This window comes from Lathyrus oleraceus, chromosome 5 (assembly GCF_024323335.1).
Source record: "Lathyrus oleraceus cultivar Zhongwan6 chromosome 5, CAAS_Psat_ZW6_1.0, whole genome shotgun sequence".
In the NCBI taxonomy this organism is placed as follows: Eukaryota; Viridiplantae; Streptophyta; class Magnoliopsida; order Fabales; family Fabaceae; genus Lathyrus; species Lathyrus oleraceus.
Genome location: NC_066583.1, coordinates 13263325 through 13282661, shown reverse-complemented (window position 1 = coordinate 13282661; position 19337 = coordinate 13263325). Strand labels below are relative to the sequence as shown.

At 37.4% G+C, this 19337-nt stretch overlaps 1 protein-coding gene across 1 annotated transcript; it reads left to right on the top strand.

The window, feature by feature from the left end:
• Positions 1-2827: 2827 nt before the first annotated feature.
• Positions 2828-15212, top strand: LOC127078456 (uncharacterized). The gene is made up of 4 exons (XM_051018910.1): positions 2828-3094; positions 3188-3298; positions 3389-3452; positions 15174-15212. The coding sequence occupies exons 1-4, from the start codon at positions 2904-2906 to the stop codon at positions 15210-15212; spliced, it is 405 nt and encodes a 134-aa protein (XP_050874867.1). The 5' UTR covers positions 2828-2903.
• Positions 15213-19337: the final 4125 nt, after the last annotated feature.

The following is a 19337-nucleotide window of genomic DNA, read 5'->3' as shown; positions in this document are numbered from 1 at the left end:
TTGATGATTATGGATGCAAGTTTGTTCATGTTCCAAACACCATAAGTTTGCATTGGTCTTTTGTATGCAGTAGGTGTGTGTGAGTTTGTATTCAATAATGATGAAAAAAAGAGAGAGTTTAGATTGTTGTAACATGAGAGAAATTGAAGGTATATGAATGTGTTTTTTGTGTAGCTTCACGAATATGGTCATTGTTTTACTTGGGTCTTATTGAATCATTTCTATATTACAAATAAAATGGCTAGTAACCAAGACGATACCCATGACGCGAGTGGATCACGTAACAATGTTGAAAATGAAATCAAACGAGGATTGACTGTTATGAAGTCAATCATTCCTGCAAGAGACAAGGGTGAAAAATTTGAAGTACATTGGAGTGCTGAAGACCAACTAATTGAGCCTAACGGTTCAATGTTGGCAAGTTACATTGGTTTCCTTGTTCGACAACATATTCCGATTACATGTGATAATTGGAGAAGTCCGGAATTGAAGGTTGGCAAAGAAAAAATATGGTCCGAGATACAGGTACTTACCATATATTGTTATATGTTTTTTTTGTTGACTATTTGTTGACCATATATTGTTATAATATTACTTATAATAACACACTCCATGTGTATGTTTTTTAGAGATCCTTTCACATCGATGAAAGCCGGCAAAAATATTGTATTCAATTGGCCGGAAAAAGACTCCGAGGATTTCGATCCTTTTTGTCCAACAAATTTCTCAAGGATGAGGAAGGAAAATTTGTTGAAGCAGAACGGCCAATGAAGTATGCGGAGATTATTTCAGCCGAAGAATGGGATAACTTTGTCGCCAAACGAAGAAACGAAAAATTCCATGTAATGTCTATTAATTATGGTATTATACAATTGTTAAGTTACTTGGTTCTGATATGCCTTAAACTTTTTTATCCAGGAAGTAAGCGACAAAAATCGGAAAAGGGCATCAAAACCCGCGTATCCGTACAAAAAAGGGCGTACGGGATATGCATGGTTACAACAAAGAATTGTGAGTATATTCAAATGCTATGAGCTTATACATTGTCACAATATGTTATAATTGATGATCTTATAATCTGATTCAATGTGTAGCTAGCCGAGGAGAAAAGTGACGCAACATCTCTTCCGGAACACGTATTGTGGAAGGTTGCTCGGGTTGGGAAGGATGGGGCTGTCGTTGAAGCGGTTCAAAATGTTTATGACGAATGTGTAAGTATATATAACATTATTTCTTTAATTATATCGAAAATTTTGTTAGACATATAATTCATTTTTAATCTCCTCTAATAATATTTCAGGAGACTTTATCCTAAACCTTACCCGCAACCGAGGTCCAGGATTGCAGGAGCCTACTTAGTCGAGTACTAAATGTTCCTGAGTATTCCGGTCGTGTGAGGGGTAAGGGTTTTGGTGTGACTCCGTCGTCATTTTATAAAAAACCAAAAACAAAAAATCCTACCAACAAAGAGGTGATGGAGACCTTGGCGGAGTTAAGGGCACAAGTACTCGAACTTCAAAAGGAGAATGCAAGGTATAGAGAGGAAAGGCGCGGTTCCGAGGCAAAAGATACTAGTGACCGAGCTAGTATCAATTGTCAACCGAAATTTCCCGAGGTAATTATATATGTTATTATGAAATTAAAACAGCACTTTTTTACTTGACACATATACACGTTAACAATAACATATTTATTATTGGTTTAGGGCATTACACCTTGTCAGCTGTATCTATCGTCACCAACTTATCGCATAGTTGGCAAGGGAAAAGTGCACAACACTTCGGGTGAATTACTTCACCATAATCCCCTCCCGGTGGGATATATGAAAGTTTCGGTTGACCTTGTATTAGATACGGACGTGCTTCTACCATTACCTGACGTTGTTTCAGAGACAACGTTGATGCGAGATGCAGTCGGATCCTTTGTTGGATGGCCGTCAGATCTAATTTTCCCAGATGCCGAGGTATATATGTTCTAAATGATTATGAATATTTAGTATTCACATTTCAATTCAGCTACAATTATGATATTTAATCAATCCTTATTACATGGTAATGTTAGACTCCTACAAGACCCACACATAAAGCTGGTAAAGGGATTTCAAGACGCATCCAGTCGGTTGCATCTCAAAAAGAGGTACAAATATATATACCCATTGAATTATATACGCAACGATTCTGTTGCATCACAAAAAGTCATGATTTAATTTATATGAATTTTTAGGTTCCCGGTCGAATGTTGAAAAAAGCTGGTAAGGATATTCCAACGAAGTCCGGGACAAAAACAAATCCTAAATCTCAAAAAGAGGTACAAATATATATACCCATTGAATTATATACACAACGATTCTGTTGCATCACAAAAAGTCATGATTTAATTTATATGAATTTTTAGGTTCCCGGTCGAATGTTGAAAAAAGCTGGTAAGGATATTCCAACGAAGTCCGGGACAAAAACAAATCCTAAATCTCAAAAAGAGGTACAAATATATATACCCATTGAATTATATACACAACGATTCTGTTGCATCACAAAAAGTCATGATTTAATTTATATTTTTAGGTTCCCGGTCAAATGTTGGACAAAGCTAGTAAGGAAATTCCAACGACGTTCGGGACAAAATCTCAAATTATGATGAGTCTTGAGAAAATGGTGGAAGAGTCAGATATTATCCACGACACCATCCGTAGTGTAGATATGGATGAAAGTGTTTTCGGAATTGCTCATTCTGAATTAATTGCAAAGGAGGACATGCAACAACTTTTTGAACACGAAGAATTGGGCATCGCTGTCATTCATACATACATAAGGTACTCCGATCAATCTATTATTTACTTAGTTGAACAATTTATTTACACATTTCAATGAGTAGTCTAATGTTTATTATGTTTCTATTTAAGGTATATGTATGACACATTGATGCGGGGAACTGAATTGTGTAACCGATTCAATTTTATTGCTGCTTCCCGTATCAACACAACGTTTATAACGAAAAATCCAACATCCGTAATGAATGAACTAGTCGATAGATTCATGGTGGCCGGCGATAATACTACACCCAGTTTGTATTTTTTACCGTTTAATTCTGGCAACGGGTTAGATTTTCTTTCTAATAATTTCATTCTAATCTATGTATATCTTTTACGTAGAAAATTTTCATGCATCTAAATTTTTGTTTTATTTTACAGTGGTCACTGGGTGTTGGTTGCTATGGATCTTTCGAGACTAATGGTGTATTATCTCGATTCGTTACCGGGTAATTGGAGTAAATATCCGAGTATGAAGAAGACGGTTGACGCGTAAGTGAAATTCCCCTAAATATTCGTGTGTATTTGTATATTTAATTATGTCTGTCAGATTGATCTCAATATACGTTTTTATTTTGTTAGGGCAATACTAAAATTTAGATCGAAAAAGAATTATCGTAATAGGAAGGACATTACCTGGGTCAGAGTTCAGGTATATATTAAGTTTCTTATTTTTGCTTATAATAGTGTTTGTTTTTTTGCTTATAATAGTGTTTGTAAGAAATTAACTATATATATATATATATATATATATATATATATATATATATATATATATATATTATATATATATATATATATATATATATATATATATATATTGTTTGTTTTTCTGTGTAATGTCCTCAGCAAAACAATTCGATCGATTGCGGATTTTTTGTATTGAGATTTATGAGAGATATCATTGCGTTGAATCGTATAGACATCCCAAAAATGGTATGGAATAATAACTTAGGGTTTATTTTAATATTATCGGATATTTCATCTAATTTGTTACTAAATCATGAATATATTTTATTCTCTTAATTGTAGTATTTTGACGAATACAAATCTTACTCAAGAGCTCATTTGGATGAAATGAAGGATGAATTGTGTCAATTCATTATTGATCATAGAATCATATAGGTTGTAGTTGTTGTACATATATGTATGGAATGTTGTTGTACATGCATGAATATCAATATATTAATATTGTATATATGGAGGATTAATGTTGTATATAAATGGATTCATGTTGTATATATCAATGGATTAATGGTGTATAACATTGGATTAAAGGATGAAATCAATATGAATTTTACACTTTTGCAGCATGCGAACAGGTTCCCAATTAAATACCCACTGTTTTTCAAACAATTTTTTTTAAAATAACTAACACTTTAGAGGACGCTTTCTGTAGGAAGCGCCCTCTAAACACTTTACATTGACAACTTTAGAGGGCGCTTTGTCCAGAAAGCGCCCTCTAAGGTGGCCTTTAATGGACCACTCCAGAGGGCGCTTTTTTCTGAAAGCGCACTATAATGTGGCCCTTAAAGGGCCACTTTAGAGAGCGCTTTCTCCAGAAAAACAAAGCGCTGTTTTTACCTATGCCAGTGCCACTTTAGAGGACGCTTAAAAGCGCTGTTATAGGCCAAAATAAGCGTCCTCTTTTCCCTTATTTGGCGTAGTGAAAATTCATATCTCACTCATTATTGGCCCAAAAAATATGAGACCAATTTCATTTTTCTTCTTTTAATTTCTAGTTTCTAAAATGATTTTTAATATTTTTTATTTTATCATTTGATATGTTTTAGTAATTTTCTCTTTTCTGCTTATTTTTAATTCGTTTAAAATAGTTTTTGATATCCAAAAAATACAAAAATACTTTTTCATCCTCTTTGAATGATGATAGATCTATGAAAAATATTCTCATCAATTTTTTAATTGATTTGAGATTTATTTGAGATTTATTTGAGATTTTAATTCAATTAGGTTATTTTTATGCATTTTTAATTGATTTAAAATAGTTTCTGACTTCTAAAAATGCTGAAATTTTTTGTCAAACTTTGTTTGACTTTGTTGAGCTTGGGATGATTCACTTGGACTTTTCAAAGTTGATTTGAAGTGAGTTTGAAGTTTGACCTTTCTTTATTATTTTAATTCAAGTTTTATTTTAATATTGAAAAATACCAAAAATATTTTATTTGTTTCTTGACTTCTAATCTTCATTTTGCTTCTGTTTTCTATTATTTGACCTTGATCTTCTCTATCTTTGGTCAATGCTTGTTGGTTATCTTATTCCATTTCTATTAATGTACTTTAATTCTTCATCTTCTTCTTCTTCTTTTTCTTTTTTGATCAATGAGTTAAAGATTGGTGGTTAGCATTGATACATGGAGGTTTAATCTTCCTTGATTTAAATCTAATTCATTTTGATCATGGATCAAGTGAATGGCTTTGCATTAAGGATATGTTGCTTCCTAATCATGCAAAGAACCTAAATCAATACAAGATCATTTCTCATCTTCTTTTTGGCATGGAAAGTTGTAGGAGTTTGATTCACTAATCAAGATCTCTAACTTGTGTTATTGCCTACATTATTATTGGTCGGCCTCAGATAGTTGTGACTTCTACATAAGTCCAATAATGATTGCTTAACATAGCGCTAAATTGCCTTATGGCACACTAACTCTAACACTAACCATTAACCATTAACATTTAATTCATGCTCTTTACATTTATGCAAGTTACTATTCTTGTACATATTATTCATTTGCTTTTCCTTTTGCTCATTTGAGCACATGTTTATGTTAATGCAATTTGCCTTTTGCTCACTTGAGCATATAATTGTGTATATACTATTGTGCTTGTGTTTTGTTTTGATTGTTGTGGACCAAAATGCAAAAAAATGGACAAATGGACTTAGTTTCTAGGATATTCCCTATGCAAATTGGAGTGAAAATGCCTAATATTGAAGATGGATTAGAAGGACCAAATCTCTAAACTCACTCTTGTCCATTCTTGATGTTGTGTGCTTTTGTGCTAGAGAATCCTATTTGAGCCAAATGGAAGAACCATTGCCATGTTCATCCAAAGTGAAAGATACAAGAGCCATTGGGGATCTTCTAAGAGCTTGCTTGATTAATTTGATTGCTTGAGCTTACACTTATTTTGCTTGCATATTCCAAAGGATGGGAGCTACTTGGATCATCAATATGATCTCAAGAGAGGAACTCCATTTATGGTCTTGTTTCTTATCCTTCATCTCTTGTATGATTAGGACTTTAGCCATTCTTCTTCTTCCCTCCACTCAAACCCAAGCCAAAACTTTTTGTGCAAACATTTAACACTTCTTTTAGAAACCTAAGCATTATGCTTTTGATTTTCAAACTTTCTTTTCATAGCACTTATTTTGAATTGAATCTTTAAGTCAACTTTGACCATATTTTGTAAATACTTTTCATTGGTAAATATAACTCATTCAAATACTTTTGTGGTTTCAATGGCCACTTTCTTAATCAATTTTTTTTTCATAACCTTTAGCTATTAGGTTTGAGTTATCCTTGAGGTAGATGTAATACTCACCTATATCCTTAGTGATGGACAATGAGTCTTCCATGCTTATTATAGGGTTAACCCCTCACTAGCATGTTGAAGCTATCCTCACATGGTGGATTTGTGGTTTTAGGTTGAGTTTCCTCCCTTGGATAACAAAAGACCTTAAGGCTTTTGGACCAATCAATTCACCAACTTGTTTTTGAGATTTTTACCCCGAACTACGAGGTTTTGATCCTAATCTTTTTTAAGATGGTACGTAGGCAATGGGTTTATCCATCCAAACACAAATTGTAAATAACTTGTATATTCTTTTCTCATCTCTTCAATCATGTTTGCAGAAATAATTTTTCACAAAATACCAACCTTACAAATAGTGTGAAAAGGGCTCCTTAGGAGTACTTAGGATGTTTTGGGTGCTTAAAACCTTCCCATTGCATAACCAACCCCCTTACCCCGATCTCTGACATTTTTACTAGTTTTTGATTTGATAAAACTTTTAGGTTTTTGTTCGCTTTATAACCATTCCTTTGGATAAATAGAAGTGCGGTGGCGACTCGACTTGTATGGTTTACCTTGGATTTAGCCAATATCTCTAAGGCTAACGAATACCCCACTACAGAAAAGTGGCGACTCTGCTGGGGAAATTTGCCTAGTGGGTTTTGCCTACTTTTCATATTTGTTGTATTGTATTGTATATTATTTTGTGACATATTTTTTGCAATTTGGGATTACTGTATTATATGTAATGATTGAATTTCTTGAATATTAATTCCTTGTATGCTTGGTGATCTTTGTGAGATGAGTTCTATACCCGAACTCGAGTGCACTTAGGATAGGAGAATGGCAGAATCTTGTCAACTTGTGTGGAGTTATTCCTTAGCAAGTTGACTTGCAAGCCCGTTCACTTGGTGGAGGTCATGTTGGGATCAATAATGTCACAAGAGTAGTCGTGGTTAGGCATTACTCTTTCCAATATAGACCTTAGAAGCCAAGGACCATACTTTACCAAGCCCATCTTGGCCTATTTTTAGGATGTAGTGCAAAGGTCGTTCAAGTGTAAGATTTGATACGATTGTTACGCGATACTACACTCATAAGAGTCTCTCTTGAGAATATTTTTGGAATACGAGTAGTCGTTTATTCGATAATATCCGAAAGATGGGATGGTGACTATGGGAACCTCTTGTAGAACATGTTTGGCAGGTTTAAACCATAGTACACTCCCTTTGGGTGGTTCTTAACCGAGACTCCATGCTCGTGACTTGCAACAAACCCTTGATTCATGGTTGATATGTTCTTGTGTATCCTTAATATCAATGGAACTTGGGTGTTGATAAGGTGTAAACCATAATCCACCAAAATGGATGATTGGTATTAAGGATGACATGATCCATCCCACGACCTTTGTTTGGTGTGCTTTGCTTGATCCTTGAGTGTGATTGTTGCATTCATGCACCCATTTGCATCCATATCATCAATAATGAGAAAATTTTCAAGGAACTTAAGAGGTCTATTTACAAATTTTCAGACATGGAAAGACAAAGAAGGAATACGAAGAAGTACAGTTTCAGACAACCTGACTTGAAAGAGCTGAGGAATTTGACATCCTATGTAATAGATCCCTTGGGTTTCAAGGCTCGTTATGGGAAGCTTCTATCTATTCTGACTACTCAAGTGGACGAAGGATTGATGAGTGTATTGCTGCAGTTCTATGATCCCTTGTACCGTTGCTTTACATTTCTGGATTTTCAGCTCTTGCCCACGCTTGAGGAGTATGCCTGCCTTGTGGGTATACCTATCCTAGACCAGTTGTCGTTCAGTGGCTTAGAGAGTATTCCTACTTCTCAAGAGATAGCTGATATGTTGCATATTATAGCGGGGTATTCGTTACCATTAGAGATATTGACTAAATCCAAGGTAAATCATACAAGTCGAGTCGCCACCGCACTTCTATTTATCCAAAGGAATGGTTAGAAAGCGAACAAAAACCTAAAAGTTTTATCGAATCAAAAACTAGTAAAAATGTCAGATATTTGGGTAAGGGGGTTGGTTATGCAATGGGAAGGTATTAGGCACCCAAAGCATCCTAGGTACTCCTAGGGAGCCCTTTTCACATTTGTTGCAAAGGTCGTTGTTTTTGTGAAAATTATTTGTGCAAACATGATTGAAGGGATGAGAAAAGCGTGTATGTTTATCTAATGTACTACTTACTAAAAGACGGGTTAAAAGAAAATGACTCGCACGGACGTCGCATCCACTGCATACGTATCTCATATGAATATGAGAATCAGAGTCTTCGTAGCTCGGCTACCTATGGGTTAAAGAGGAGTGTGCTCGCTAAGACATCGCGTCCTATGCCTACGTATCTCATCTGGGATGAAAATCAGAGCAAAACATAGTTCGACCAACTACGGGTTAAGGGTTGGGTTTTGGGGTGAACGACGTTACTACGCAATCTACCGGATGCTCGACCTTTGGAGACTTATTCGCCTATAGTAGAAGGAGTAAACGTGTTCTTAGGAGAAGAAAAATCAATGAGTTTGGGGTTTTAGGGATGCTCATGCAAAAAGGCAGTCCTAGATGAAGGAACCGCGCTACCTTAAATGACATGCCATGAGAGGCTATACGAAACCTAAGAAATCGGTAACATGCGGGAAAAGTAAAGGGATCGAGAGATCTACCGTACGGATAAAGATCCGAAGTAACAGCAATTAGATAAATAAGAAACCCAAAGACTCTTCCAAGCTAAACACCATCAAAGAAAGCGAGTCAGTACAGGTAATCGGAATAGACCTCCAGGTGGTACCCCACAAATAAAGTGGAACACCAAGCAAGCTATCCCTGTAAGAGTATGTGAGCCCTCACAAAAACTCAACAAACAGGTTAGAGTAATATGACGGAATTAGGAGAAAATAATGTCATAACAAACACAAAACAGGTTAGAGCAAACAGGATAGGGTATTCAAGAGTTGCCCCCAAATCAAAATGTAACCACATGAATCATGCCATTAAAATTAACAAAAAGCTCACAAAAAGCAATCAAGGGTAGGAGGCCTAAACCTCTTGTCAAACACATGCATCAAAAGGGTATCAAATTCACCCATAATACCTCATACATTCAGAGCATTCAAATTAAAAGCATAAAGTAATGGGAATAAGGCAAACCTGACTGGAGAGATCGAATGAAATTGAATTGCCCTATTGGGTTTGCAAAGCACTCTTAGGGTTTATATGAGAGGGAATTGGTTCTTTGCCGATGAGTTCCCTTCAGTCTCTGGAGGTTGCTCTGAACTCTGTTAACTCTTCTCTCACTATCTTTTTCCTGCCATGGTAATAGGAGTAGAATTCCTTTTGTTTCACTGAAACTATGAATTTATAACCTGATTTTTGTGGACTTGTGGGCTCAAATGAGAGAGGCCCAAGTCCAAAATTTTATTTATTTATTTATTTATTTATTCATTTTTTTTTTCGTTTTTCGTTTTTCATTTTTTTTAAACACGTGGGCTTCGCCTAGCGAGCATGACAGTTCAAGAAAATCCTCTGAGCGTAGGTGATTCTAGTGGCTTTTCTTGGGACTCGCTAGGCGACCCATTCTGCTCGCCTAGCGAGCATGACAACTCATGAACAAACTTTTGCTCCTTCAAGATTAACGTTTTGACTGACGAATAGACCCCATTTGAACCTGTTGGAAGTATCTCAAGCCATTCCCTTGTGTTGACTGATCATCTAAATAGAACCCACAAAGTGTCTTGGATGATACTCAAGCTTCAAACAAAAGATGTTAGTGATACATTTTTGTGCTTTTGGTTAGTAAACAAAAGTAAGAGAAACAATGATGTATAATTCAAGCATGCTTGGTGATCTCAAACCAATCACAAGGAGTCCCACCCAAAGGCAAAGGGAACCAAGATGCTAAAGATCCTTGAGGCAATGCAAATGCAATGTTATGATGCCATAAGGGATCTTAGGGTCAAAATTGGGGTCTTACACATATAGATGAATCTCTGGTTGGTGCTCATATGACTACCAAAGGTGGAATTCAAGGTCTCCCTTCTGAGTTCCTCATTGCTCAAGCTACTATGTATGGAAAGGCCATGAGTGAGGACGCCTTTGAGGTCATATTTGTACTTCTCATCTATGGGCTAGTGTTATTCCCCAACATCGACAAGTTTGTGGATGTGAACGCTATTAAGATTTTCTCTACTCTTAATCCCGTTCCGACTCTGTTGGGTGACACTTACTTTTCTTTGCATATGAGGAATGCAAAGGGTGGTGGTACCATTGTGTGCTGTTTGCCTCTGCTGTACAAGTGGTTTATTTCGCACTTGCCATAGATGGTCGCCTTCAAGGAGAACAAAGGATGTCTACGGTGGTCCACGAGACTTATGTCTCTCACTAATGATGATATCTTTTGGTACAACCGTGTATATGATGGTGTGCAGATTATCGACTCTTGTGGTGAATTCTCCAATGTGCCTCTTCTTGGTACATGTGGTGGGATTAACTACAACCCTATTTTGGCACGTCGCCAGCTTGGGTTCCCCCTAAAGGATAAACCTAATAACATTCTGTTAGAGGGTGTGTTCTTTCAGGAGGGTAAAGATCCCAAAGGCTTGAAAGGTAGGATGGTCCGCACTTGGCGCAAGATCCATAGGAAGGGAAGAAAGGAGCTTGGTCCGAAGAACTGTATCGCTTTGGAACCCTATACCTCTTGGGTTAGGAGGAGAGCTTCCGAGTACCTCATGCCTTACGAGTATCCGAGACCTACACCTTTGGTTGTGGCTGGGCCTTCAACCCTCCCTGACCAAGGAGTAAAGGAGTTGAGAGACGAAGACTGTTTGCGTGCCTGGATTTGTGAACGAGAGGAGTTGCTTCAGCAAATCAGAACGAAAGATGCTTTGATAGAGTTCCTTGAGCACCAGGTTATTGATGAGCCTGATGATGCATTGACTTTTCTGCTTCCTCAGTCTTCCAAGTTCTGGAAGAGGAAGTATGATCGACTCGCCAAAGAGAAGGCAGATATGGAAGCAGCCTATATGTAGGTGTTTAATTGGCTGCATTATATGGTAAAACACTAGCTGGATTCTAATGTCTTGACTGATGTCATGACATGGTGTGTATGTGTGACTGCATTGTAGGTTAGAATATCTAACTGTACTCTGATGTCTTGACTGATGTCATGACACACTTGAGTAGTTACTGCAGGATTAGCTAATACAGGATTTATTGAATGTCAAACTGGATGTTGTGACATTCATCTCTGTCAGCAGATACTAAGGAATAGAACAACTGGTGTTCTGTTAGAACTTAGTATTTATTTCCAGTCTGGTTATCAAGGAAATACCAGACCTGACTGTAAGACCCCAATTTTGGCCCTAAGATCCCTCATGGCCCATATCATATCATATCATGGCCTCAAGGATCATTGCATGCCCTAGCTTCCCTCCTAGTGGGTAGGTTGCCTTGTGGGTTGTTTCTTGATCACCAAGCATACTTTGCATTTGTATATTCTTGCTTTTCATATGTTTATCATTCCAAAGTACAAAAATATTGTCAGTCTAACCTTGTTGCTTGCAGTTGAAGCAATCATCAGCAATTAGGTCAAAGACAGTCAACAGTCAGTCAAAGCAGTGGATGGTGGCCATTCTTGCAGAATTTGGGCACCATGATCAATAATCAAGAGTTCATATGACTTGGGACATCATTTGGAATCAAGGTCTCAAAGAATTAGGGTTTGGAATTCACCAGAAATGCTTCAATCATGCAAAACCCTAGAAAAGTCAACAGAAAGTCAAACTTGGTCAACTGTGGATTTAATCAGTGATTTGATGGATAGAATTGATTTGAAGGAGTTCATTCATGCTCACACAAGCCTCATATATCATGTCAAACCCCATCATGGAAGAATTTGAAGCAAAATCAGAAAATTCCCAAAATAGAAAGTGGACCTGTAATTTCAACTGCCAAAAATGGAAACTTCTTGATCTTAAACTTATATCATGATACAAGCTTCAAATGAATTTTTGCCCAACATGAAAGTTGAAGATCTTGTTCTCCCATTTTCAAAAAGTCCAAGAACACTCAAATCCCATGTATGGTTGTCAAGATATGATCTTTTCATTTTCACCATTTTTTGAACTTCAAATGGCCATATCTCATGATTCCTTTGACCAAATTTGGTGGGGTTTTTTCCTACAAACTCCATTTAATCCCCTCTTTCCAAAAATTCATTCATCATTCACCAAAACCTTGCCAATCAAAATGGCATTTTTGGACTTGTTTCATTTAAATTCAAGTTTGACCAAAAGTTGACTTTTCAAATTAAAGGTTTTCAGCACATTTGGCCAATTGGGAATTGTTTGGAAGGCTATTTGCAACATGTTCCAAGCCCAAATTCGTGCTCATGCTACTATCATACCACCATTTTGGCCAAAGGTGCAAAATTAGCAATATGGCTTCATTAAAGTAAAACAAACTTAGCACTTCATGAGCAGACATAAAACAGCAAATATAAGGGTCATTTGCAGCCTGTTTTGAAGCCCAAAATCGTGCAGACCATACACCTCCATATCCACTTGTGCAAAATTAACAAAAATGCAAATTGGCTCCATTAAGTTAACTTTGATTAGCACATGTTTAAGCAACCTTAAACAGTCATATAAAATCAACTTTTCTGCCATTTGGAAACCTAGAGACACAGCCTCCTATCACACAGAATTCCTCATTCTCTCATCTTGGCATTTTGCTCACTTTTCAAATTTCTGCTCAAATCTTCAAAACCCTCGAGCACTCTTGCTTCCATCATCACTTGGCCAACCTTTGGAAGCTTTTTGGACCATCAAACCTCAACTGTAGTGTAGCTTTTGTTCTGTTTTCTTCAAGAACCAACAATGGTGAATCGAGTTTTGGAAGCTTCCGGGCCTTGCTGAGCTAACCTACTCCAAGCATCCATCATTATACACCATAAGGAGGATCTGTTTCGAGCTGCATCACTAAAACAACACCTGATTCTCCATTTGCTTCAAATTTAAGTAAGTGCTCGACCTTCTTCATTTGCCAAATTATGAGTTGTTTTAGATAGGTCTTTTAATGCTCGTTCCATTGCAACTTGAATCGTTTGAAATGGTTAACTGTGCTAGGAGAAATCTGAGTTTAAAGATTGTTGGTCACTTTTGTTTTGCATGATTCCTTGTTGATTAGCTCGATTCAATGTTAATGCATGCTGGATTTATGTTGTATGTTGGTTGTTGATCACAATGGTGGGTTTAATTGTTGTTTCTGGGCGAATTTTTTTGGCTCGATTGTTGGAAGGGATGAAGCATACTGTAGCATTGCTGAAACCCTAATTTCCATGTTTGAATCCCAGCTTCACGTGTTACATGTGGTCGTTTACTGTGCATCTCCATAATAGCCAATGAGAACATTTTATTTCTTTGCCTGAAGCTGTGCGTTTTGATAAGTGAGGCGCCTTATTACCAAAATGCCACTGGTCAACCGTGTTTGACCATTATTCATGTTATGTGGTTCATGTTTGTTCCAAATGATCACTCATCTTCCAAAAATCATTTCTCGTGCATTTCACATCCAAATTTCATGAAATTTTTTTCATCATGATCACATGAATGTCTATTATTTTATCATGATTTTTATTGATTTTTTGGCTAGCTGGATTTTAATTGGCTTTAGGGTTCTTGTCATGTATGCACATTTGATACCTTTTGCCAAAAACCTTGTGAAATAATGATGATGCATCCAATGACCCTGAAATTTTTTGTGGTTAATCTACACTCATTCATGTTCATTTTGATGTAAAGTTTGTGCATTTATCATATGTGGTGTGTGAGATATGATTTTCTGAAGTAGGGTGTGACAATTTGTGTCACACCAATGTTATGCAAGTTCATGATTTTTGTTGACATGCTTCCTGGCCTTCAATTAATGTGAAATTTTGCATGAGCCATATCTTATGTGTCTAGTTTATGTGTGAATTTTTCCTGGATTTAATTGTGCCATTTCTTAATTGTTTGAGATTTTTCTTCCCTGCCTAGTCAATTGTTGACTTTGTGTGACACATCTTGCCATTTCATTTGGGAAATTCTCATACCTTATTGGATGATCATGAAACTTTACATGTGCATACTAGACGTCTTGAGCTTTGCACTGGTGTTGATCCCATCCATTTCTCATCTGTTTTCATTTAGTTATGATTTTTTGAAGTTGACCCATGTATGTTTAACCTCTTTGTGCATGCTTGAATGTGTGTTGACTTCCTGATTTTAATTGACCATCTTCCCATGATCCAATTGAGCTGAAAATTAATATGCATGCTATGTTATGGATTGTGATTGAGTATGAATTATTTCATAATTTTTGGAATTGATTATGTTTGCTTTTGAGCTTGGTCTTGCTGTTGACCTTTTGTGTGCTCCCTTTTGCCATGTTTTGACTTCTTTGGTCTATGAAATGACAATGATGCATGATATGAGTTTGAAACCAATTGTGCTTGCTTCTTAAATGTTTGAACTTGACTTTGGTTGACTTTCATTTTCTGTTTTGACTTTTATCATTTATTTTTGACCCTAGGCTTGCCCTAGTAGTCTCTTGGCTTATGTTGAGTTCATTTGTTTCAGGTTAAGCATTTGCCTCAAAGAAACCATTGCCAATTTGATTGAGCTTGATTATATATCATGTGCTAACCTTTGTTTTGTAGGTGTGACTCATGTGACTTGAGTCTTGTGCTTTGCACATTGGTCCCTCTGATTTAACTGTTGATTCATTTCCTTCTGATTTAAACTGTTGAACTGTTTACTGATTAGTTGGACTTTTTCAGGTACTCTTAGTTGCTTTACTTGCTTGCTTTGCTATTTAGCAATTTGCTTTTGAGGTATAATTACTTCTTCTTCATGTAGTCTGGAGACCCGGCTTGTTATTTGGCCGGGCAAACTGTCTGAAGTCCTCCTTAAGAGGCAATGCTTGTGTGTGTTTAAAATTGTCCCAAGCAGGAAAAGTCCTTCAAGTAAGGCAATTGGTAGATCAAAGGGATAAGTAGCCTATCCCCTACTACTCAGTGAGTCTTCTCATTGCTCCCATTACATGGTTGTAGCATTGAGATCAAAACCCAAGATCTATCGAGTCAATATGTGGAAAGAGCTCCATCTTTCTGAGCTCCCACACTTTCTTATATTTGATGCTCTCCCTGATTAGGGATAGAAGCAATGAGGCACACCCCTCATATCCTTTCATCTGCTTCACCTTAGCCTCTCAATGGCAAGGTTAAGAGCAACTCTTTGACCCTATTCCAGTTGGCCTCAGTGCCTAACCCTCTTGTGTGAGCCTCCTTGTTTGGCTATAGAGTGTGCTGTTTGTTATTCATTGATTGATTGATTGCTTCATATGCATATGTTTGCTTGTATGCTCCATGCATTTATCATTATCATTTATTGCTCATCAATGCATACTCATCTCATTTGTCCTTGTGACATTATCATTGTTGTTTACCCATTGAGGACAATTGTAAGACCATCCATTGGCCATTGCTCCTATGATATGGAAGTGAGTATAAGACCATCACCTTGGCCACTCATCTTATCTTTGCTTGATGCATTTGATTGTATGTGAGGAAGCAACTGTAAGTCCCTGCAAGTTGGCATTTGCTTTCCTATGATCACATGTTGCTTTGTTTGTTGTATGTGAGGATACAACTGTAAGTCCCTGCAAGTTGGCATTTGTACTCCTAGGACCATACTGTGGAGGTTAGAGTAAGCCCAGACAGATTGGCATCTGACATCCATGTTTTGCTTTTCTTTGTTTATGTGAGGATCCATTGTAAGTCCCTGTAATGTGGCATTGGTATTCCTATGAGCATATGTGCAGTTAATCTAAGTCCAGATAGATTGGCAGTTAACTTCCATTTCTCATCTTTGTTTTCTTTTGAGGAGATTAGTGTAAGTCCATTGAGTGGCTTCTGATATCCTGTTCTGTTTTAGGAGACTGGTGTAAATCCATCTATTGGTATCCGGTATCCACCCTTTTATTTCTTTGTTTGAGGAGATTAGTGTAAGACCATTGAGTGGCATCTGATATCCAGTTTTATTTTAGGAGATTGGTATAAGCCCAGTGATTGGCATCCGATATCCGCTTTCTTTCTTGTTTGTTTGTTTATCCATTGCCTATTCCAAAGGACACACTTGAATCATCCTCTATATGATCTCAAGAAGTGAACCTTCTAAGAAGTTTTACAATCCATCCTCATCCATTCATTCATTATGTCCTAAACCTTTTCACACTTTACTTTTCAAACTTGACATAAGTGTTGTGCAAACATCTTCATGCTTTTCTAACTAAAAACCTGGACCCAAGTCCTTGACTTTTTTTTTCAGACTCATTTCATAATACTTCTTTGAATTAATCTTAATCATACTTTGACTTCACTTTCATAATCACAATCAATTAACTTCACTCATTCACTTGTTTTGGCTCTGTCCATTGTTAATCTTTTCATGCATTAGCCATAGGTTTCAATTATCTTTGTGGTTGATGTAAATCTTGCCTATCCTTAGTGAGTCGACAGTAAGACTTCCGTACTGAAAACAGGGCTAACCCCTCTAGTACGTCGAAGCTATCCTCGCATGGTGGATGTTGGTTTTTGGTCGAGTGTTCTCCCATTGATAATGAAAAGCCTCAGTGCTATTGTTTAAAATTGAATCCACCAACTTTTGGAAATCTTTTAGCCGAACTACGGCGTTTTGATCCTTACCTTTGATGGAAGGTACGTAGGCAGCGGGTTCATTCGTTCAAACCCAATAACCCAATAAAAATTGTATATTCTTTTCTCATCATCCCAATCATGTTTGCACAATCTTTATGTCATAACAAATAACAATCTTTTATAACAAGTGTGAAAAGGGCTCCCTAGGAGCACCTAGGACGTAGTGGGTGCCTAACACCTTCCCATTGCGTAATTTACCCCTTACCCAGACTCTCTGATCTTTTTATTAGTTTTCTACGTGTAAAACTTCTTAGGCTTTTGTTCGCTTTTTAGCCAATCCTTTGGATAAATAAAAGTGCGGTGGCGACTCAAAAATTCATTGTATCTCTTGCTTATGGTTTAATCGATAGATCATATAACGACGAATACACCGCTACAGAAAAGTGGCGACTCTGCTGGGGAGATCTCACCAGAATCCTTGGTGGTATTGCCTACTTTTCACCCTTGTTGTGCAATATTGTTATTTGTTATATGACATATTTTTGTACGATTTGGGATAACTGTATTGATTGTAATGTGTGAATTGCTTGATATACAATTGCTGTTTGCTTTGGTGATCTGTGAGATGAGTTCTATACCCGAACTCGAGTGCACTCTAGGATAGGAGAATGGCATAGTCTTGTTGACTGGTGTGGAGTATTCCTTAGCCAGTTGACTTACGAGTCCATTCACTTGGTGGAGGTCATGTTGAACTAATAATGTCACACAAGTTATTTGTGGTTAGGCATTATTCTTTCAATCATGTTCCGCAGAAGCCAAGGACCTTAGTTTACCAAACCCATCTTGGCCTATTTTTAGGACCGTAGTGCGGAGGTCGTTCAGATGTCAGTTCTGATACGATTGTTACGCGATACTACACTCATAAGAGTTTCTCTTGAGAATATTCTTGGAATACGAGTATTCGTTCCTCCGATAATATTCGAAAGATGGAACGATGATTATGGGAACCTCTGATAGAACATGTCTGGCAGGTTTAAACCCTAGTACACTCCCTTTGGGTGGTTCTTAACCGAGACTCCATGCTCGTGACTCTCAACAAACCCGTGATTCGTGGTTGAGTCGTTCAAACATTGTTAATATCAATGGATCCCGGATCAGGGGTAAAACCTAAAATCCACCAAAGCGGCTGGTTGATATTAAGAATGTCTGAACCGGTTCATGTACTGTTAATATCAATGGAACTTGGGTGTCGATAAGGTGAAGACCTAAATCCACCAAAATGGATGATTGATATTAGGGATACATAGAGCTTTCCCACGACCTTTGTTTGGTGTGTATTGCTTGATCCTTGAGTGTGTTTGTTGCATTCATGCATTCACGCATTCATCTGCACTTCATGTCATCAGAAAAAAGAAAATTTTCAAGGAACTTAAAAGGTTATTTGCAAAATTTTCAGACATGGAAAAACCAAAAAGGCATACAAAGAAGTACAGCTTCAAACAGCCCGATGTAAAAGAGTTAAGGAATCTGACATCATATGTATTAGATCCCTTGGGTTTCAAAGCTCGCTATGGGAAGCTTCTGCCTCTGCTCACCACTCAGGTTGACGAAGGATTGATGAGTACTCTTGCTCAGTTCTACGATCCGTTGCATCATTGCTTCTTATTTCCGGACTTCCAGTTGTTGCCAACTTTGGAAGAATACTCTCATCTTATTGGGATTCCGATTCTGGATCAAGTGCCGTTCAGTGGCCTAGAGAGTATTCCATCTGCTCGAGAGATTGCTAGTTTGTTGCACATAGATGAAGATCTGATTAGAGCTAATCTGACTACCAAAGGCGGAATTCAGGGTTTTCCTTCCGAGTTCCTCATTGCCCAAGCTACCTTTTATGGGAAGGCCATGAGTGAGGATGCCTTTGAGGCTCTATTTGTGCTGCTCATCTATGGATTGGTGCTATTTCCCAACTTCGACAAGTTCGTGGACATGAACGCCATTAGGATCTTTTCAGTTCTTAATCCAGTTCCGACTTTGTTGGGCGATGCATATGTCTCCTTGCACCTGAGGAATATGAAGAATGGAGGAGTCGTTGTCTGCTGTCTACCCCTGCTGTACAAGTGGTTTATTTCGCACTTGCCGCAGACAGTCGCTTTCAAGGAGAACAAGGGATGTCTACGGTGGTCCCAGAGACTCATGTCTCTCACCAATGATGATATCACCTGGTATGATCGCGTGTACGATACCGTTCAGATCATCGATTATTGTGGTGAATTCCCTAATGTGCCTCTT